Consider the following 22,475-nt stretch of genomic DNA (forward strand, 5'->3'; position numbering starts at 1 on the left):
GTCATCTCGACACACTGAACCACCACGCAATGGGTTCTGTAGCTACACAATGCCCAAACCCAGGCAGCCTCAAAGTGTGCAGATTCTGAATGAATTTAAACAACTGTGAAAACCCAGCCCCGCCACGTTCAAATGGCCCACTTCACACTGAGAGATGCTCCATCAAATGGCTGGCAGAATGCAAAACTGAAGAGCGTGAGAAACGCAGGTCCCAGAGCCAAAGCCAATCCCTTATGCTCTCTAAATAAAATGCCAGCGTAATGATTTAGAAGGACATCAACTAGGAGAAACCACACCTCTTCTCTCCTGTCCCCAGAACTCCTGGAAACCCTGAATTTATCACTGCTCTCCCATAGTTAACTATGACAGGGCACCCCTGGGCTGTAACTCACGGCACTAACGGCCACCTCCATGCTCCCTGACACACGGCCCATACATCTGCCTTGGCAGGGCTTTAAGTTATCACACTGCTACCAGGGAACGGGATGCAAATCAGATGTCAGCATGCCCTGCTGCTTAAAAACTGAATTAGTTCTCAGACAGGAAGAGAGCAAGAGTCACGAGGGGCATCGACTTTTAGTGCTTCAATGGCACGTTCTCCTCAGGCCAATGCCGGCCTGCTAACTAATCTAAGATACAAGATGGCCGACACACACGCCACTCTGACATGTGTATGTTACTAAGGCCATTTCCGGAGTCCGACTCCACAGCCTGTCTACATCAACCATTAGTTCTAACCATTTTCCTCCCCTTTGGGACCACCAGGCCCTTAATGCAGATTTAGAAGAGGTGAAAACATACTTAGAGCAGAAGAGGAACTCCAATCAGATTTCCTGATTATTGCCGAGGCAGATGTTTGAGACATCAGTGTTCTGCATTATCTACCCTCCACACAGTCCACCTTGAGGCAGCATTCCAGTTTTGGAGATGACCATTCAGATTAAGAAACTGAGTGGCTATGGTACAGCTCCGTGGTGGAGTGATTCCCAGCATGAGCGAGGCCTCGTGGTAAACCCTTAGCTCCACAAACACACAAAAATGTCTGGAGCCAAGCATGGAGGTACACACATCTATAGCACCAGCCTCTCGAGAAGCTAGGATGATCTCGATGCCAGGATTCAGAATTCAGTACCAGCCTTGAAAACACAGTGAGTCACAAGCTCTTAAAATAAATAAATACTGCTCAGAAGCAATGTCTCAGACTTTAGAATATAGCATAATGAGGTATCTAGGGGATGGGCTCCAATACCAACTACAAAATTCATTTATGGTTTACGTACACTTTAAAAACATAGCTTGAAGATAAATTCATGCAGTATTTTAAATTATTTTGAGTATGAAATGACATTTCATGATATGGAATTTTCCACTTGGTGACATGCTGGCACACAAAAAGTCTCGTTTGTTTTGGAGACAGGATCTCACTTGGCAGCCCAGGCTGGCCTCAAACTCACTATATTACAGATATGTGCCACCACGCCTAGCTCTCAAAGTACATTTTTTTTTGGGGGGGGGGAATGCTTCTGAATTTCAGACTAGGGTTTTATGGGTGCTAAACCTATGTAAATACCTCAAGGCAGAAGACAGAAAGAAAAAGAATTCTGCCTTTCTGTGATACCCAGAGAGGGTTGCACATAGCATTGTTCTTAGTTTCCCTTGTAAAGGGGAAAATGTCCCGAAAATGAAGGGGAACATGTCCTTGAATCCCTTGCAGCAGGAGTGTACGTCAGTGGCAGTAACCCTGATTTCCAGATGCACTGCATGGCTACAGAAGAAGTCAGCGGTATTCTATCAAACTGAAGAGGACTCAGGACAGCTTCTGCAGGCAGTTCAGCCATGGGAAACCCTGTCGCTGTCCGTCATTTCCTCCAGGAAAACCAGCTGGCAGTCTGCGCTGGAGCTTCCGGCTGCCAGCAGAGCTCTTCCGTTGTTAGCTACTTCGTGCCTGGGTCCTTGGCTAACCAGATCCGTCCGGGCAGCCTCCAGGAGCCACGGTCTGGAGCTGACCACCAGCCTCTCTTAGAAGCCTCTTGTGCCGACCTGCCCGCCACGCTTCATGTCATGACATCCATGCCACAGAGACATTGCCGCCCCACACAACAGGAGCTCACTCTGTGGGTCTACTCTGCTGGACATGAGACAGCACAGGGAATCTCGGGCCCCATCTCCCAGGAGCATCTGAGGGAGGGCATGCCTGACCCAAGGCCTGAAGAGCCTGGGAGGGAAGGGAGGCTGCAGAGAAGGCTGTGACAAAGAGGAATGTCGGGGCAAACGGACTGTGCCAACTCCTGACCTCACTGCTGCTCAGCCTGAGGGGGCAGAGCGGTCAGCAGGTGAACAGGCACCCTCTGCACCCGTCTAGACGTCTCCACGGAGGACTGGGGTGCCAGCCAACCACAGAGGACTGTCTGCAGCCCCCACTGCCTGGCCACGGCGTGGGAAGGAACAACCACTGGGCATTCCTAGCTGTTCTGCTGCCGAGACTTAAGCAAAATGGAAAGACAAGTGATGGGAAAGAAACTGTTTTCTATAAAGAGGGAGAGAGAGGGGAGGGGAGGGGAGGGAGGGGAAGGGAGGGGAGAGGAGGGAGGGCGAGAGGAGGGGAGGGGAGGAAGGGGAGGATTACTTAGACATCCAGATGAACAAGATATGAACGAATGACATTTCCAAATGGAAAATGGATACTCTGGGTTCGCAAAAATAAATATTTAAAAATTTTAAAAGGATGAAAAGAAAGTCCTTGGGGCGATCATCACATATTCCTTTTAACCATTATTTGTGTGGTGCCTGAGTTTGGCTATAATGATTTTTATTCAATATCTGGCTAGCTGAGTAACTGAGAACCACCACCAGGTATTACTCCACACATCCACAGTGTACCTGCTTGGCACTGTCCAGGACATTAGGGAGAGAAGAATCAGGACCTCTAGTCTCCGGGACTTACAATCTGAAGGAGGAGACAGATAAGAGTGTATACAATCACAACCTTGTGGCAAGGGCTGCGGAGACCAGAGAGGGCCGTGCGTGAAGTCTGCTCAGAGATTCTGGGGCAGTGTCAAACGTGTTACTTTGCTCAGTGTCTACAAGATGAAGAGGTTAGCCACACTGGGGGAGGACGTTACCAACACAGACTGGGACAGACGGAAGAAATGCAGGTGTGACACTGTTGGAGAAGTCTCGACTGCTGAGGATGGAGAGACCGTCTGGGATTAAGACGACGGAGCAGCACACAGATAAGCCTCTCTAGTAAAGGGTAACTACGATGACACTCAGCTATGAAGGTGACAGAGAGGCCAGCTAGCTACCTTGCATCTGGGAGGGTGTGTACATGCCAAACTCCCCAACCAGCTCCTCCAGCTCCTCCCAGACACTGAGATCTCAAGAACAGAACTCAACAAATAAGCTCTAGCTATCGTGGCTCACCATGAAGGGGAATTGAACATGGATTAGAGGTGAGTGTCATGATGAGCCAGATGGAGGAGACAGGGTTATAACAGGTCAGGAAGCTGGTAAAAACAGAACAGGGCCCATGTACCAAGGTCCCTGAGCCACACAGTAGAAATCATGTCTCATTCCGTAGAATAGAATACATGACACTTTCAAGTAGAAAAAAAAAAAAAAATTAGTGTATCTTAGTTTCAATTTCCATACCCACAAAGCTGAAAGGAACAGACTACCAAAACTTCAGTTTGCACATGAACACATCTGTTCTATCCTCTCACCCACATGCCACTACTTGTCTCCAATTTATTCTTCCACATTCTGTGCCATACAGTTTTGTTCGCCTTCCTTCAGTCAGTATTGCTGCTGTAAGTTTAGATGTTAGAGGTCCCAGACACCCCTGTGTAAGAGGCTTGATGCTCAGCGGGTGTGGAGCCTTTAGCAGGCAGAGCTTTGGGCAAGGTGCCTCCATCATGACACACGCTCAAAGATCCTGGAGTCTCCTTCCTTACTTTGCTTCCTCAAGGAAGCAGAAAGTGGGAAAATGACCCCACCTCATCTCATGCTCTTCACAGACGCCATCGACAATCCCATCAGGGGACTGAGGCAATAGGGCCACCTATACTGGACTGGAACCTCCGAACTTTTCTCTTTACCCATTAATCATGTCATGTATTCCATTACCACATTCCGAAGCTGACTAACATAATCAAAGACAAATGAAAACGTATATTCTAATGCCTAGAAAACAAAATGCACATCAATTCAGGAAACCCTTTAGGATTTTGTGGGTGCATGCAAAACACCTAAGTCAGCTTGAACTTGCTGATTTTCCTTAAGTTTCTCTCCAGCGCTCTACTCATTACTGTGACAGTGGTTTACACTCTAAATGTCATTTTACGTGTGATGGTTTTCACAGTATTACAATCACTTGAAAAGAACAGAAGCATGAGTTGAAAATGAAATAGCAGAGATTCTACACACACCAGAAGATTCTCGGGCTTGATATCTCTGTGTACAATGCTGAGGCCATGCAGATATCTGAGGGCGTTGGCTAGGTTGTACACCATGGCACTCCCATCTCTCTCCGTGTACTTGGTTGAAGAAGTAATTGCATCAAAGAGATCTCCACCCTATAGGATAGAAAAAGAGATGTACGGGAATGTCAACAGCTCAGTCCTGTGAGGTAAGAAGGATGCCACATCAGCTTAGAGCAGATGAAGGAAGGGCCACACACCACACCGATGTGTACCAACAGCGAAAGTGAAGAGGGCGCAGGATGCTTTCCTGACTAGTTGCAAGCCAATTTGAGATCGGACGCCAGCGAAACCTGCCCTCCCTCTTACTTTGACCAGCTCCATCACCAGGAAGAGCTCAGTCGCCGTCTCCATCTCCTCGACCAGCATGATGATGTTGGGGTGCTTCACTCGGCGCAGTATTGACACTTCATTCTCGATCAGATGTTCCTGTCAAAGAAAGGGTGGAGACAGACATCAGACACCACAGAACCTTAGGCTCTGCCCCCACAGCCTGGAGGAGAATAACAGATCACAGTCTTCATTTCTAATGCCAAGGGTGACATGTCTCTTGGCACAGGACAACCACATCTGCTTACTTAGTTCCCCCAGGGATAGGACAGGCCACAAATGGCTATCTCTTTGCCAAGACCCTAAAGAAACTGCCTTCTGAGCATGCCCAGGAGGCTCAGTGTCATACCGTACTGACGTGTATGACTCCACTCTAAGCAATGACACTAAAGACAGTATCCACACAGCACTGTGCCTTCTCTGAGTAAGACGAGAATCACTTTTTAACTTCAGTACTCCATGCAAAAATAACGACTAGGCCTATAAGAAAGTTTGGCACACAAGCTCTAAGGTTAAAGTGTTTTACTGTTGCCAATATAAATTTTAATTTTATGCTAAAATTCACGAAAAATAAGCTTTCTTCTTCTGTGGGTGGGTATGAAGTCATTCACCAGATGGGTGTTCCTTCCACTTCGTATTTCAGAAATCTAGAAGGTGCCATCATACCACACAGCTCACTTTAACTGTGCTCAACTCTGCCCTGAAAACACTACCTCAGTGTTGCTCATGCTCAATGATGTGGACGAGGGCTGCTCTGGAGTAAAATGTTCACTTACAGAATTAAGACATTACCCACAGGTCGTACACAGTGGCCCTTCTGTTCTAAGTGTGGCTCACGTGGATCCTTACTGACTTCAATGACAGATCCATTTAGAAAACGATCTATAACATCTGCAAGCTTCTCTCTTTAAGATTCTAAATGCTGAAATAAGATGATTTTATACAGAAGAGGTATCATTTGTCCTCTAAAGATGTGTGCATGCACACATCTACGTAGGTGTAGGGGTGTGTGTGTATGAGTGCTGCTGAGTTGGCCTTTGACCCTTACTACCATGACTCAGAGCTAAGTCTGGTGTTCTGGCATGGCAGCTCACACCTAGTTTCAGACACCATTTCTGGTTTTCCTATATCTTCCGGTGCAAACATGATTTATGTTTTTAGTCTAATTCAAATTGACAATAGCTGAAGGAATAAATCACAAGAAATGAACAAATTTGGTAATGCGGGGAATACAATCTACTGCAAGTTCCTGCACATGCTGGGTTGAGATTCTTGAGCACTGGATGTACTATCCAAGAAGCCACGGGATGCACGTCAGCAAAGGACAGCAAATGCCCAATCGGAAAATCTGCAGGAAATTGACTCCCTAATTGTCAGGCACAGAGCAAGGCTCTTGTGTAACGTTCTGACATTTTATCTTTTACTTCAGCCCTTGGAGAGGGGGATGTAAGCCTAGCATTCATGCCTCTCAGTCCACATCTCTTGCACTGGACATCACTGCTTTGAAAAGGGAATACCTGAGTGAAATTGAAGTTGGAATTTTTCAAAATGAAAATGACATTGGTGAAGATGCAGATATTATTTTGTTGAAAAGACAGGAATGAACAGCAGCATCACACCCTCACTGGAGGTGACGAGCCACACCAAGCTTTATATAAGGAGGGAAAAAAAAAACTGTACTTCTTTCAAGAAAGGGGACTGGGAAGGCTTTTGGAGTGGTATAGGAATCAATGCTTCCAAATCCCCTTGGAAGGTAGGAAGTCTCAAACCCTAATGTGCATGGCCGGGCAGTCGGGGAAGAGCCTCCTCCTGAGCATTAACACAGGGCACAGCCAGCACCCAGGATGGCATCCAGGGAGGCGGCTGTGCGGGCAGCCAAAGAGGCCACACAAGAAGACACGGCGGCCGCTCCACGCTTACTCTATACCCTCACGCGAAGCTTTCGGGTGTAAAAGCAATAATGTGAATTTGTCTCAACCTGCACTAAGCAAAGACAAGAGCAGTTACCACCGCTACAGTAAAAACGGGCTTCTTTTAAAACTAAATCAGAGCTTCCCCCCCTAACCCTGCCATCCCCTCCTGCCCATTTTCCCCAATGTTAGGAGGGTCTACAAACACGTTGAGGGGTGGTTTGGGATGCCCATTTGTAAACGTAAAGCACTCCATGTCAGCAGTGTCAGGAAGCTGTCTGCATAGTCAAAATACACTGTCTACCGAGGATTGAGACCCCTTCCCAAGTTACCGTTATTCTCAACAGAAGGCACTCAGACAGTCTCGGGGGCCACTGTGGAACCTCTCTCGGCAGTGTGAGAAGGCTGCCCAGCAGTGTCAAGTCCCAACACTGAGCAGGCACTGGGACATCCTCCACAGGAGCCATGTTAACCTAGTGCCCTGTTCTTGACAACAGTCCATCTAAGCAGAGTCAATGCTTCTGTTGGGACGTAGAAGCTGCCTCTCTGTTTCTCCGTCTCTTTCTATTCCTGTCTAATAAAGCAACGGTCCTTCCGACACTAATTATCATGAAATGTTAGGAAAGCACCAATAGAAAGCGATGCAATGCTTCTCCCCAGGTGCAACCCTGTGCAGTCCATAGGAGATTTTACTCTCTGTTCTCCAGAGTCTACTTTTCAAACTCTCTCCGTACAGAATACGAGTGCCATTTGAACCAGGCTGAAGTTACCCATCATCCTGTGAGGGGTGTCCCCTGCCCCATCAAGGCTGAGCTAGGTGACTCTCTCCTGGGCAGCCACCTCCCCTCCCCCACACTTACACCACTCATAGCTCTCCTCCTCCTGTCTCCTGTTTGTGGGCTGGTCTGGGGCACCTAAACTTAAACATCCTAGAGGTGTCTGCCTCACTTTCCAGCCGACAGCATAGTTAGAAATGCACAGTGCGGAGGAACTATGCACACACACACACACACACACACACACACACACATACACACATATCACCCATCACTCATCAGTGGCTTCACAGCTGGCCGTTAAGACTGCGGAGGATAATATACCAAGAAGGAAAGCATGCTCAAATGTTTCTTCTGTCTATCGATATGATAGGCATGTGTGTGCCGATCCAGCAGGTGTGTGCGGATCCAGCACGTGTGTGCATGCCACGGCACTCATGCAGGGCTCAGAGAACAACATCAGGTATCCTCACCTTCACCTTCTTTGAGAAAAGGTCTCTAGCTGTTTTTCTGCTCTGTGTGCTAGGCTAGCTGGCCCAGGAACGTCAGGAGATTCTCTGCTCTCTGCTCCCCTCTCCCTTTAAGAACACGGGGATTACAGATGCATGAGCTCAGGGCCTGCCTTTCCATGGGTGCTGGGCATTAAACTTGGGGCCTCGGGCTGGAGGGGAAGCACTTTTACCCACTAGCCCATCTCCCCATTCTCAAATGCTTTTCACTCCATAGCACCCTGTTCCTCTTCCATAAGCTTTCCCTGAGCCCACATCATACTCAGAAGAATTGGTGTTAATTCTGTGCTGGGTCACCCACTCCCGGCACTGTGTCTTACCTAAAGACCACACACCAAAGTTCAGGTGAGTGAATAATGTACTCTAATGATGTTCATGTGTAGCAGGAATCTTAGAAGGTCTTATTAATAAAGTCAAACCTGAGGCCAGTTATTGGGGTGAATGCTGGCAGATCGGAGAAGCAGAACAAGCCACAGCTACCTCACCTCGCCAGTTCCTCAGCTGATCCTGTTTCCTCAGACTGGAAGCCTCTGTGTCCTCATCCAGAATGAGTTTCAGCTGAACTGCTGCTCAAAAGCCTGAAAGCTTAACCAGCAAATGCTTCTAGTTTCTGGTCTTCATGCCTTGTGTGTCTTTCCGTTTTTGCCATCACTCCCTGGGATTAAAGGCTCACTTCTTGGGATTAAAGGCGTGTGTCACCACGCCTGGCTGTTTCCAATGTGGCCTTGAACTCACAGAGATCCAGAGGGATTTCTACCTCTGGAATGCTAGGATTAAAAGCGCGAGTGCCACCATTTTCTAGCCTTTGTATCAAGTGGTTGTTCTGTCTCTGACCCCATATAAGTTTACTAGGGTGCACAATATTTTGGGAAACACAATATCACACATTCATGTGTATTAGAAGAAGAAACAGAAGACAAGAATGAATATTCCCCTAGGTTCCTATCATATGAAGGAGGAATAAATCGAAACGCAGAGGATCATGGCTGTACCCAAACTCAAGTCAGGACTTGGCCTCTGCGGATCTGCGGGAAGTTGGTTAACCCAAATCTCTGCTTCCTCTGCGGCACAGCTGGTGCAAGCGTTCTGAGTCCGACTGGGCCAAGTCCCTGCATTCCCAGCTGGTGGCCATTGTCAACGCACTGGCTTTCCACAGAAGACCACACAGCAGAGGTGAGCAACGCTCCCCATACAAGTGGCCGCACGATCCCCTAAGATTTTGTAAACAAATTATGTTATTTTTATCTGAACATATAATTTCACCATGGGGGTAAAAATATCCACTTATTTGCAACATCAAGTTTTTAAATTATAATTTTATACAGTATTGATACGGAATTTGTTGGTCAAATATGCAAAATGTAAAAATGCAGAGAAGCGGTAAAATTGTGAACTGTGCAAACAGAACCATATCCGGTAGCAGGGAGACACAAATCCAAACGTTGGGAGGCCTATCCCCATGTGACCAGGCACCCAGTGTATCAGATGAAATTCCTGCATGCGGTCCTAAGAACACAGCCGTTTACGTCTTAACCGTGATCCTTAATATTCTGGGAGGAAACGTCACAGCCACATAGAACGTGGCCGATATCATGACACGCGGTGCTTATACCACCTCACAGGTGGAAAGACTAACAGTTACATGTAGAGAGAAGGTCGTTACATTAGAAAGCTAGTAATATTATTAGAAGCGTGAGCAAAGGGGGCCAGCAAGAGACGATGCAGTGGGTAAGATGCCTGCTGCCCGACCCAAGGCTGAGTTTGATTCCTGGGACACGAATGACGGAAGAAGATTGACTTAGGCAAGTTTTCCTTGGCATGTGTACACACACACACACACACACACAACACATACACACAACACACACACAACACACACACACATAATGTACACATACACATCTCACAACACACACACACATACACATCACAACAACTAAACATTCACACACAGATACAGAAGATGAACACTTACAGTGGTTACAGAAAATGCCAAAGCACGAAAGATCGGACGAAAGCCACCATGCAGAAAAGGGCTGGCTGTCTTGCCACCTTGGCTTTGCTGACAGTTACGAGAGAAAACAATAAATGACAAATTCGCCTCATAGGCAGAAGATTATTCTAAAACTTCCTTAACACTATTTTAAATGTTCTGTTAAAACCACGTGGTTTCATAAATATCCACTGAAAATTGGTTTTGTTTGCTTGTTTTCTTAGCAATTCCACAGTGTAAAGCCAATCCTACCACATCACCCACAATGATAAACTCCCAAGTCCTCTGGCATGCTAACAATGTCGACAGTAATGCATGTCAGTTCTTTCTGCACACACTGGGGCTTTGTACATGTTTCCACTCCCTCATCCCACCAGCCACTGCAGCAGCCTTGTGGCGTACACACTGTCAGTCAGCACCTTTAGGGGAAGAAGAAACGGAGACACCGACGACTCAAGCGTCCCACCGCAGCAGGTTAAGGCAGGAGTGACTCTGTACACTCTGGCCCTAGAGTAAACCTTCCAACAGGATTACAGTGAAGTTCAAACATGCAATTCTAAAGCTTCTTTCTAATAGTCACACTGAGAAATATGACCAACAGAAAAATTAACTGGAAAATGTAACTTAATCCATTCTATCTAAACTACTGCTCCGTGTGGTGACATAGGAAACCATCACTGATGTGCTCGGTGTGTGCTTGAGCCCACGGCTTATTTCAGACTTGTATCACCCAAGCGCTTGGGCCATGTGCGGTCAGCAGCTCCACCTGGTGTTGGACTGCTGCTCCACAGCCTTTTCTGGGTAACAGACCTGCCACCACACAGGAATCAGCACAGGCCTGTGGTCTCTGTCTGTCCAGTTACTGTCCTCCAGCAGCCCGTCATCAGCGGATCCTTTCCACACAGAAAGGTTTGAGAGCAGGACAGACAGAAACGGGTCATTGTGCTGAAGGATTCACTTCATGGTGTCTTTGCACCAGCCACTGCTCCAAATATCCTGCCCCAGAATATCTACACAGCAAACACCCTCAGAACACAGAGGGAGGGACAAGGCCAGATCATTTCCTGGCCCGACAAGGAAACTAATGTTTTCCTTGGCAAATACCTTGGGTGGATTTTCCAGCGGCTGCCTCCTAAGACTCGAGGTGTTCAAGCTTGGGGCTCCTCAGGTCTGATACAAACCCACGAATATAGAGCATCTGACTGGACCCCTGGGCGTCACCTGGGAGCCAGAGGAAGCAGGCTGCCTGTTGTCCGTGAAGTCTTACTTTCTGCCAACTTCCTGAAGCTAGAAGGCCAACCCTTAAAACGGAGGTAGGGAACTACCATCTAATGGTCCTCAGTCCTAGCCTTTTAAATGTTGCTGGATTTGAGACTAGGAATCTCCCAGGAAAGAGAGTTTCATGTTTTTTATCATTAGAACCAAGATCATATAAATTTACGGTCTTAGAGGTAAAAGTCACTAGAAAACAGCGCGGTGAAAATTTTTACTTTCGTTTCTGTTACTGGGAGTTGATCTCCTGCAACAAAGGTCTCAAGCCCCCGCCTGAATACCTCCCGCTCCGAGAACCCACGTAGCAGTTGTACATACTGACCTTTCCACAGCATTTGGCTTTGTCTATAATCTTTAATGCAAACTCCTTTCCAGTAGACCTAGGAATAACCATAGGAAGGCGTTAGCTCTATAAATCAGAATAAACCTTCCTTCCCAGCTCCCTCTACAGCACCCCCGCTTCTGTCCCTTAGACACAGTGTGGAGAGGGGTCAGAGGAGGAAGGAACCCCCAAGAAAAGAAAAAAACAAAGCCAGGCTAACTAAATCTTCTTTTGTGTTAGCAACTCAAATTGAAGTATTCAAATTCTGTTGCAGCAACATAAGACAAGCAGTACTTTCTTTACTCAAATCTCAAGACAGGTCTCTAAGAAGAATCAATATAGAAAAGCAGATCAGATTAACAGGGAAAGTAAACCACCACCTAATTCTACAGTTGAAAACTGCCGAGTCCTGGCACTTTTAGTACCTATTTTTCCTCCAGACCTTCAACAAGCTCTGGTGCTACATCATGTCCACCCTGTAGACCCTGCCTGGTACTAAAGGAATCACTTATTGGATGCAAAGGTCTTAATTCAATACTATTTAATTTTTACTCAATATTAGCATAGTTGAATTTAAACAGGCGGAAAAAAAAAAAAAAAAAAAAACAACTCAAATGAAAACAGTTCGACAGAGACCATCACAGTATTCTTACAAAGTATTCAGAATACATGTGTTCTCTCATCTGCAGGTCTTTCTGCCAAAGCGCACTGGTGCCCAGGGATGAGGAACAGCTTGGAAAGGTAATATATGAATTTCTCCCCTCATGTTATAAACCACATTTCTCACATGTCCTTAGAAGTTACATTTTAGATACCTCATTGTTTTCTCGGGGAGCAATCTGTATGCCAGGGCTCTGTAAAGGCTTCAAGAACAGCTTACACAGCAATATATAATAAAGGGCAGTGAACCCTCACTGGAGATGCCACAGAATGGACAAACTGTAATTATCAGAACATTCTAGAAAATCAGCCGTTCAGTGCAGGTAGGACAGTGTTCTATGAACACACAGACTTTCAAGTGCATCCGCCAGGACTTTCATATTGCTTTAAAAGGTGGAGAACAAGCAGTGGTTGGTTCCTTCTGATCTCACAGTCGTGGCTCGTTTATCCAGAGCTCTGGGTCTAGCTCAGCATTGCTGCAAAGGTCCACGGAAGTAACTCTGTGTGCACTGAGCAGAGCCTGATGGGCTGTTACAGGTTTTCTTGTTCCTTCCTTTTCTCCAGGCTGGTGGATGAGTTCTGATATGTCCTTTAAACCACATGCACACCAAACAATTGTATGTATGTAACTGAAGATCAACTGCTTGTGGCCACGCCAAAGGGCTAGTCCCAAGGACCGATTCTTTTAGGAGAGGGAAAAGAGACACTTTCTAGAAAGGCCTTTCCTTCATGTGGTAGTTTGAATGTATCCGGTCCCCAGTCTCACAGGGAGCGGCAGTAGGAGGAGGCGTGGCCTTGTTGAAGGAAGTGTGTCACTGTGGAGGCGGGCTCTGAGGTCTCCTAGGCTCAGGACACTGCCCAGTGCGTCCGCTGTCTTCCTGTTGGCTCTGAATTAAGATGCAGCACTCTCAGCTCCAGAACCACGTCTGCCTGCATGCTGCCATGTTCTGTGTCACGATGATAAAGGACTGAACCTCTGAAACTGTAACCGAGCCCCTCAAGTCAACATTTGCTTTATAAGAGTTGCCATGGTCATAGTGTCTCTTCACAGCAACCAAAACCCTGACGGGACCATTCGGTAGTGGGAGAACTGTGTGGGGGAACAAACCATCCGCCACTCACCTGTCCACACACTCTTTAACTACCGCAAAGTTGCCATCTCCGATGACCTTCCCGATTCTGTATTTCTCCAGGAGGGTGAATGACTCAGAGCACCTGTTCCCATTTACACCTGCAACCAAGGATAAATGCAAAGTCTGAAGGAAATGTCAGCATTCCGTACTGACTCCGACTTAGTGGGGAAACAATGAAATGCAATGCAATTATTTATAGGTCCATAGCATATTTCCTAAATAGAATGCCTGAATCACCAGTTTCCTTTTGACCTTGTTGGTTGGAGTCAGGAACCCACAAAAATCAATAGACCTAACAAATCCTGAAATGTCAGTTAGGGAGTCTAACCAGACCTCTTCAAAATTCCTGTCTTGGGCAAGAGGAGGATGGGTTCCATCTGAGGAGTGCTCTGGAGAGTTCTCCTTGGTTCTAGTAAAGAAAGTTCTATCAAAGTAAGACACTATGTTGAGGCTAATCCCTGGCTCAAAGCCTTCTCAGAGAAAGTGTACGCTGGGCTGTGAGTTAAGACCAGACCACTGATCACAATGTGTCCTGTTGTCTGTGTTCATCTAACTGAGAGAATGGGAAAAGATCTAGGAATTGTGAGCACAGACAAGACAGGAAGCCCAGGTCGCGGATTTGAAACAGGGATAACGTGGTGTATGGCAGAGACTACACGCCCTCAAGTGACCCCACTCTCAACACCTCACCAAAGCTACCCGGGCTATCAGGGGAATGTGGCACGGGAGAATCCCGATGGCCACCAAGTTCAGATGGATGATTTCCTTTATAAAAGCAATGATCAGACTGAGAAGCACCTTCAGGACTCAGGCAACGGTCAAGTTCAGGTCCACCGTTCACATTGGAAGAAGATCTGCCTGGAGCAGAAATCTGCTAAAAGAAGAAAATAACCATCACGTATTGGGATACATTTACAAATCATTAGCTTCCTAGTCCTTATGTGATAGACAACAGTTATATAATGTCAAATGACTGATACAGGAAATGATACAGAATTTTCTTGTCCTTTTTCCCTTTATACGACGTAACACATTAATAAATTTATTTCACAGATACAGTCTCAATTCAGATTTAACATCACAAAAATTCACAGTGTACTACTTTTTAAAACACATTGTGCTACTTTTGACTTCAATAAAAAATAAAGCATGCATTATGACATCATAGCTAGACAAGTACCGAAATTAGTGCAAATGTCTCAGCACCACAGAGAAGTCTAAGAGTTCTAGACTAAATGTCCAGCCAACTGTTAGTCCAATCATTTTACCTCCAAATAACAGAACATAATTGTGAACAATCCGATTCTCAGTGTTTCATCTTTTTATTTGTCTTGTCCTATTTTATTTATATTCTGGCAATGAAATTGAAAGTCGCCGCTCCAAAACTGGTAGCACCGTACAAGAATACATCTAAAAGCTAGGATGTTTGAGAGCAAATTCTTAGGAGACTAAGAGGAGGCTTACAAAAACAAACAAACAAACAAATGGATTTCATTCCCTACAACTACCATCCGGGTCAGATCACCCTCCAGGTTCACCTGACTTCTAACACTTTCCATGTCTCCCACTCCACAAGATACCGCCAGAGAAATCTGAGGGATCCGAGAACCCCAGTGGGTTTTTGTTCCCAACAAAATAAGCCCAGGTTTTCAGCCCGCGGGCTGTCTCCTCCTCCTAGCCAGGGTATTTCCCACTACTTTTCCTCATGAGTTTCATACTCACATTAGCTCGAACAATTCCCTTTATTTCTTAGTTACTGAAACTCCCCAAGCTTACATCTCGGCTCTCAGAAGTCAAAGCAGCAGCACCCAGCTTGAACCTAGAGACCTGACATTAGCTCACGCCTGGAAAACGGCTAGAGCAAAGTCATCGACTCCGAACATGAATTCAAGCTCAATCAGTGCCTTACCCCAAATGCCTAACACAGAGCTGAAACAATTGTCCAGTACACAAGTTTTTAATTTGTTAAATCATTCACTCCAAGCTGATTCCTCCTCCAATCCAATACAATTCTTCCTAGATTGAAAATTGCCAAAGAGATAAAAGATCCAACTTGAACTAGTGTCGGCCTGGTTCTGTTTGTGGCAAGGCTCTTGCTGTGTAGCCCATGCTCATCTTGAACTCATGAGCCCCTGTGTAAGCTTCCTAAGCGCTGGGATTACAAACATGCCCTGCCAGTTACAACCCCCTGACCCTTAGGGGAATAAACAATGAAAAGAATGAAAATCTTCTGCAAAGTGAAATCTCAAAGATAAATAACAAGAGCCCTGCTGATGACTCCCAGACTGGGGGCTGGGTCATCAAATGCTAACGAATAACAGGGACAGGGACCTGTGCGCCCCACATCTAAACCCCACTGCCCAGAGTGAGGCGGTCTACACCTGCTGGGTCAGGCATGGACACCCTCATCTGTCTCCAGTGCTCAGAACACAAGTCCCCACACTGCTTCCGAGATGTTAGGACTAGCCTTGGTCCTCTGGGTCTACTCCCTTCTCAGCTTTCCTTCAAGCAGGTAACACTCTCCTATGCCCCTTTCTTGTCTGAATGTCCTGACTGACTCCAGGACTCCTCCCTAAGCAGCTCAACGTTTACGGCCGGCCAGGGCTCACTTGCGAGCACTGTGGTGTTTACCCGCTGCGTTCCTGTGGACCTCTGTAACTTCCCCACTGTGGATTTTGAGTCAAGCCCCCTCTCCTTTCCTATCCCAGTTCCTGGTGCGGCCGACCGGATAATTATAAACCTGCTTTGTGCTGTGATTCCAAGGTGACGAGAAGCATGGGGAGAACACAGGAAATAGAACAGGTGGCAGGAGCCCGCTCTCTGACAGACACGGGAAAGCCGTGAGTGTGAAGGCCGGGGCACCCTGTGGAGGGAGAGGGCATGGGGCCAGGGGCCAGCGAGGTTCGTGTGCAGAAACGTCAGTGAATCACTCCAAGTTGTAGCTTTCTTTAAAATCAAATGACAGCTACTATTTTCAACTCTCAATTTGACATTTTTTTTAAGTGCTAAAGCTTTCCAAAAATCTCTGTATTGAGTTAACAGGAGTGATTTATCCAATATATTCCTCTACTTGAAAATAAGGCTTTCATTAAAAAAAAAAAAAGCCATGAAAAAAAATAATACTAAAGGGGATAATTTTACTGTAACACTGATGAACAGGGTCCAAGACATAATGAGAAATAAAATATTATCGAAACTTTTTTCTTTCCTCGCGGTTTGATCGGATCTTCAGCAACCGCCTGTGCTGTTTAAAAGGATGCAAGGTGAAGAGACGTGAGCAAGCGCTGCTAATCCTTTGAGGAGACACGGGACAACAGTCGGAACACTCCTTGAAGCCTGTCCATGCCAGGTCAGGGGCTCCTGGCCTGAAGTAAACGTTGAATGGCTAGGAGAGGGAGTCACACTTTGCTCAGGATCTCCCTAAGCGACACCTTCCAATCACTCAGCTTATGATCAAATTCACTCGACTTCCCCACCACGCAGCCTGGCCCTCCGGGGCCATAAAGGTTGACTCTTCGTTATGCTCCCCAGAAAGGCGGCTGCTGAATAGCAAACACTATGGTTAAACAGAAGGTCTACCAGTCACTGGGGCCCAGAGACACTCAGACACAGAGTGGTGAAAACACAGGAAGCCACAGTGACGATAAAAATTCTATTTCTTTGGCAAATATTTTTTGCATTTCCCTGTCCCTACTAAGAAAATACCCACTTACTCATGGCATCTGAGATATGTAGCTGGTTAATGGTGATAAACAGAACCCACCGGGTACGTAAATAAGACACAAGACAGGGGCTAGCTTGATAACTATGTGCAATCTGCTCACCTGAACCCTTCCATTCCTTAACACCCCCCGCCCCACACACACACATACAATAGACTAAGTCGTCAGCCCAAATCAGCTAGAACTCCATCACATCTGTGAGTGAGCCCTTCAAGTAAGATTCAAGCTTATTGCTTTTGAGCAAGAGACTGGAGGAATCATAAGGCCTCTTGTTAAAAATGTCTCCGTGCTTTTACTGCGAACCTCATAATCTCTAGGATCCAGGGTGTCATGGTTGGTCACTGCAGCAACCTCTGAGTCTCACTCCACCGAGTCACCTCCAATGTTCTAACAGGAAGGTCTTCCAGTCTCCTGCGTTCATGAGCAAGGGGGCATTGAACAGGAACACATTCAAATAAAGTTCCACAGTTGCTCTAACTTGTACACACTGGTTTGCACGGTGACCCTCTCATCGACCCTAATGGGTTACGGCCCAGAAGGCTGAACTATGCCCAAACTCACCCAACTAACTGAGTAACCGCCATGTACAAACAGCATCTGGTATTCAACGCCATGATTTATTTTGCTAGGGCACCAAAGTCTTCAAAACTACTTAATCCGCCCCTTTGTTTCTGTTTCTGTCTAACAAAATCAATTATGTTCAAAGATGAAGTCACCACACAGTGCTTTCTGGGGAAATAAAAAGAGCCTCAGAGTGGCCCGTTCCTGAGTTCTGAAAATTATTAACTTAGTTTTAAACACAGCAGAAAAGCAAAAGCTCCAGGGACAAGGGGAGATGGCTAAGGTCAGCGGCTACTGTGGGTTTACATTTCACAGCTTGGAAAAGAAGGCTCCGAGTTCAGGAGGTCAGAGAGTTACATTTTAGCTCTGCCAATCAGGTTAGATACAGCCGCGCTTTCATCACACCTCACAAATCTGGGGACCTTTCAGCACCAGCAGACCCGAGAGACATCGTCAGATAAAACCTCAGCACATCCGACAGTTTATAATCTCAAGATGCCGGGAATGTTCCACATGTACTTTGTTCCTCCTCCTTTCCACCAACGAGAATGCTCACAGCGGAGACCTCCCAGGCATACACCTCTGCATCAAAAACTCAGGCGTTTCCAAACTGTGTGCCTGACTCTGAAGCCCTACGTTGCCTTAAAAGTCCTCCGTTTGGACAGATGATGAACTAAAGTTCAGGGAAATGTTTTCTTCATCTATCCGGCAGTCGATGACATATTTAGTACTCTTTACTGCCTATCTGCACCCCTGCCCCAAATGCCATGATTTAAGGACAGTATGGAATCCTGCAGAAGCTGCCAGTCATATCCAAGGGACTCTGAGGTGCCCTGCCAAAGAAAAGAGATCACAGACTGAGGTCAAGGACAAAGCCAGGAAGATGGGAGTTAAGAGAAAAAAACCAATGTCAGCAGTAGAGTCCAAGACTTGAAGAGAAAAGACTGGCAGGGAACAGGATGGTTCAGACTGTGGATGAAAAGGTCGGGAAAGAGAACCGAGCTGTACAACTGATGAGGAGAAAGACTGTGGTGACCTTCAAGCAGGAAGACGGACAGGAAGTTCAGGGAGATCAGAGTGGAAAACAAAAGTTCTGGGTGCCTGGGAGATGAAAATGGGATTGTTGCTGGGGCAGCCAGACCCAAAGAGGACCAAGGAGCCTCCCCCCAGGCTGAAATGGCTGGCCTGTGTCCCTCCTAAGACACTGGGAATAGAAGGTCTGGCTCCCAAAGCTGGGTCACAGAGACAAGAGCCGTATGGCATCCTTCTCCTGTCACTTGGTTCCAGGAAAAGCCAGCAGCCACCTTTTGAGGACATAAAGCCAGTCCACGGGAAAATCCCAGTAGGGAGGAACCAGGGCCTTCTGGACCTCCAACAGGTATGAATCTGAGTCCAGAGGTCAGTTCCTCTTGTCTCTACACAATGAATTATACAGAGACGTATAGTCAGTTATAAGAGAGGAGACAGATTATTAAGGGGGAGACACAAGAGCCTGGAGGTGTGCCATATCTTTTCTGTGGCCTGGCACTCAGAGGGCAAGAGAGAAAAGGGGCTGAGAGAGGTCTGCGGTGACCTTTTGTGGGTCATTAGCATAGTGAGCCTGCTCTCTAGGCTCGCAGGAAGTTCAGTAGACTAAAGTTGCCAGTCTTCTTGCGGCTGCCTTTTGCCTTTCCTGTGTTAATCTATGGAACCTCCTCCTCCAGTTTCCTATTCGCCTGCCTCCAACCCACTTGTCAGCGAAGGAAGAAGTCACCTGATAAGTGGATACCCTACTGCCATCAAGCCTCAGGCGACTCTAACCCTGATGTGTACCCTGCCAGCTCGTAATAAGAGAGCCAGCCCAGAACCACCCAATTAACCTGCTCCTGAAATCCACCTCCGAAGAACATGTGAGGAAATCAGTGTTTACTGTTGTTAAGTGTTGGGATCCGTGAAAGGGACATGGGAGAAAAGAAGGGGCGATTTGGGAGGAAAGGTCAGTAGTGGACAGGAGGAAGCAGTGAAATGTGAGACTCCCTGCCCTTCCTGATCCTTCCTTCCCTCAGTTACAGACCTTAGAAGCTGTTACTAATAAACCCTCTGGAGCCTGAACTCCCTTAGAGCATGGCCTGTGATGGGGGCCCTGGAATCTGTATTATCGACATGATTATCCCTCAGGTGATGTGACCTGCAGCTTCCTGGGCTCCAAGAATGTTACTTAGGATTCATAGGATCTGAATACTTTTACTTTCTTGGAGCTAGGAGCTCTTGGTCAGGTGTAGACAAATTTCTAAACACAGAGCCAAATACAGGGGTAATAGCCGAAGAGATCAGAGAAATAGCTAATACCTACAACTAGCCTTAGCTTACCACAATGCCGTAGCTTCCCTAGAGAGAGAGCTTCTTCCTGTCTAACCTGCGCTTTTATTGCCTTCCTGTTCTGCCTTCTCATCGGCTCTAAGCCCAGCCACATCACTTCCTCATCACTGCCTGTCTATACAGACCTCCAGGCCTCTATGGTTGGTACTGGTATTAAAGGCCTGTGTCACCACGCTTGGCTGTGTCCTTGACCACACAGAGACTCTGCCAGCCATGTAATTGGATTAAGGGCGTGGGCTACCACCACCTGACCTCTGTTTATGGCTCACTATGACCCCTGATCTCCAGGCAAACTTTATTAACATACAAATAAAATATCACCACAGTCAGAGTATTTTCAAGCACACAAAACACAGGAATATAAGAGAAAAACTGTCTGACTTCTCTCTGTTGTGCACTTAGGTGTTCCACGTGGGCTTTCCTTCATGTGAAACCTAGAGGCCCACAGCCACAGTAAGACTATCGAAGCTGTCCTGGGTGCACTCTCTGTTGTTTGGTCCAGGGCTTCAGTGCATCCTGTGAACCCTCTTTTTTGTAGAAAAGGGCAACATGGCTTGCCCAAGGTCACACAGCCAGTGAGGGGCCACACCGACACCCAACCCAGCCACTCTGACTGGAGTCCCTGCTTCTAACCACAGCACCCTGTGTCTGCCTCTAAACAAGAGCGAGCGGACAGTTCAAGTGGCCGCAGTCACTGTGCCTGAGGCTGTCCATGCCGCTGCACACCAGGGTCTCCAATTCCACCTCACCCCTCTGAACCAAAGACTTTGTCTGAGTTGCCAAGGCTTAACTAGGATTAAACATTGGCAGAATTCTTTAACAAGTAAAGAAGGATGAAAGAAAAACAAGAACACCCGGAGGCTAAGCGCCATTGTGAACCTTCATGAATTGGCCTCATTGCAAAGTGCTCTTGGTGCCAATGCTGTGGGAGGCAGCCAGACGCCTGCTGTGAAGGAGGCTCCTGTCTGAACTGTGGAAGGGCTAAAGTTAACCCGTAAGCCTCACTTGCCTGAGGACAGGTAACTTCCTGGAATGCTGGGGGCTGTTGTTTACCTAAGATAATAAGCCTCGTGTTTTCACTTCTGTAAACAAGGTCGGTTGCCCCAACTGCACAGGATGTGCGTAGGAGGTACACAGGCAGGAAGTACATCAGGATGTGCGCCTGCCCCCAGTTGGACGAAGGCAGGAAGTACCGCAGCCTTGTGGGTTTTGCCTTCATGAGCTCCTAGCTTACCTAACTCCGCACCAGTATGGGAATCTGGGAACCTCCAGTATGGACCTGTCTCCATCTTCCTTATCAGTGCTGAATAAAGCTTGCTTTGATTGGACAGTCCTGGATTTGGTCTCTCTCCTCAAAATTTTCAGGTTTAACTCCTGCCTCTTCCTTAGGTAACTATCACTGTAAGTGACCCTGCTTTTCAGAAAAGCCACCTTCCCCAAATCCAAACAAAGGGAAGTCAAGTTTTAATATCTAGGGGCTCCATTTTGGAGTAGCCGCCCGATAGGGATCTGCTAGTTAGACTACCTGTTAACAATTCTGTTTATAAATTTTGCTCTAACCTCACTGTTTCTGATCAATCTGTTTAAGACTAGCCTTGATTTTTACCGTGCCCTTGGGTGGTAGTTCTTACAAGCACAGGCTCTGCTTCCAAATCCCAATGACTTCCCATGCTGCCCGTGTGGCTTCTACCACAGGTCCATGTACACCATTATCTCATACTGAGACACTGTGGTTTGAATATAAAATGTACTTCATAGGCTCGTGTGTTTGTTTTCGTTTCTGTTTGTTTGTTTGCTTTTAATGGTGGGTTGTTTTGCGTCAGAGTCCCATGTAGCCCAGGCTGGCCTTGAACTTGATAGTAGCTAAGGAAGACCTTGAACTTCTGATCTTCCTACCCCACCTACTGAATGCTAGAATTACAGGCATGGAGAACCACACCCAGCAGTATACCAGGTATCAGCTCAGGAAGTTGGGCATGCTAGGCAAGCTCTTGCCAGTATCAGGATCATGCGCTTTTACACCCTTGGGTCAGAGCTAGTAGTGCTATTGCGGGTGTTGTGGAACCTTCAGGACTTGAGATCTAACCAACACAAACCGGAGGAAGTAGGTCACTGAGGGACAGGTCCTTGGAAGGGGCATTTTCCCTGACTCCCTTTTTTTCCTTCCTGACCACAGGAAGTTCACTGGTATGAATTATTCCATTTTACCAAACCCTCTCCATCACAATGGACTGACAGCTCTGGAACCTGTAAGTCAGATCTCTCAGATATCCGGTGCCACACAGAAACATCTTCTAGACCCGGGTCACACTGTCTACCTCTAGCCTGTCAACCTCAGCAAACTCAGCCCCTTGGGATTTATCAAGGAAAACCAGTAACTGGGCTATGTGACCGTTACCATCTTACAAAAGCTCTGTGCGGTCAGGAGGATGCCAGGTGTTGACCTTCAGT

General features: G+C 46.8%; 1 protein-coding gene across 9 annotated transcripts in view; it reads right to left on the minus strand.

Moving 5' to 3' along the window:
- Dclk2 (doublecortin like kinase 2) overlaps positions 1-22,475 on the minus strand; it is a 133,515-nt gene that overhangs the window by 17,412 nt on the left and 93,628 nt on the right. For 6 of the 9 annotated variants that reach the window (XR_003733503.2, XM_028860467.2, XM_028860465.2 and 3 more), the window contains 5 exons: positions 14,182-14,257; positions 13,373-13,481; positions 11,591-11,648; positions 4,788-4,907; positions 4,428-4,574 (listed from right to left, as the gene is read on the minus strand). Coding sequence is in view for 8 of the 9 variants with exons in the window: in XM_028860467.2 (XP_028716300.1) it covers positions 4,428-4,574; positions 4,788-4,907; positions 11,591-11,648; positions 13,373-13,481; positions 14,182-14,257 (510 nt within the window). In the remaining variant the exon portion in view is untranslated. The remainder of the gene's footprint in view (positions 1-4,427; positions 4,575-4,787; positions 4,908-11,590; positions 11,649-13,372; positions 13,482-14,181; positions 14,258-22,475) is intronic. The other 3 variants (XM_028860468.2, XM_028860466.2, XM_028860472.2) reach the window with 1 other exon arrangement.

The sequence above is a fragment of the Peromyscus leucopus genome, chromosome 6 (genome assembly GCF_004664715.2).
Source record: "Peromyscus leucopus breed LL Stock chromosome 6, UCI_PerLeu_2.1, whole genome shotgun sequence".
NCBI classification, from domain to species: Eukaryota; Metazoa; Chordata; class Mammalia; order Rodentia; family Cricetidae; genus Peromyscus; species Peromyscus leucopus.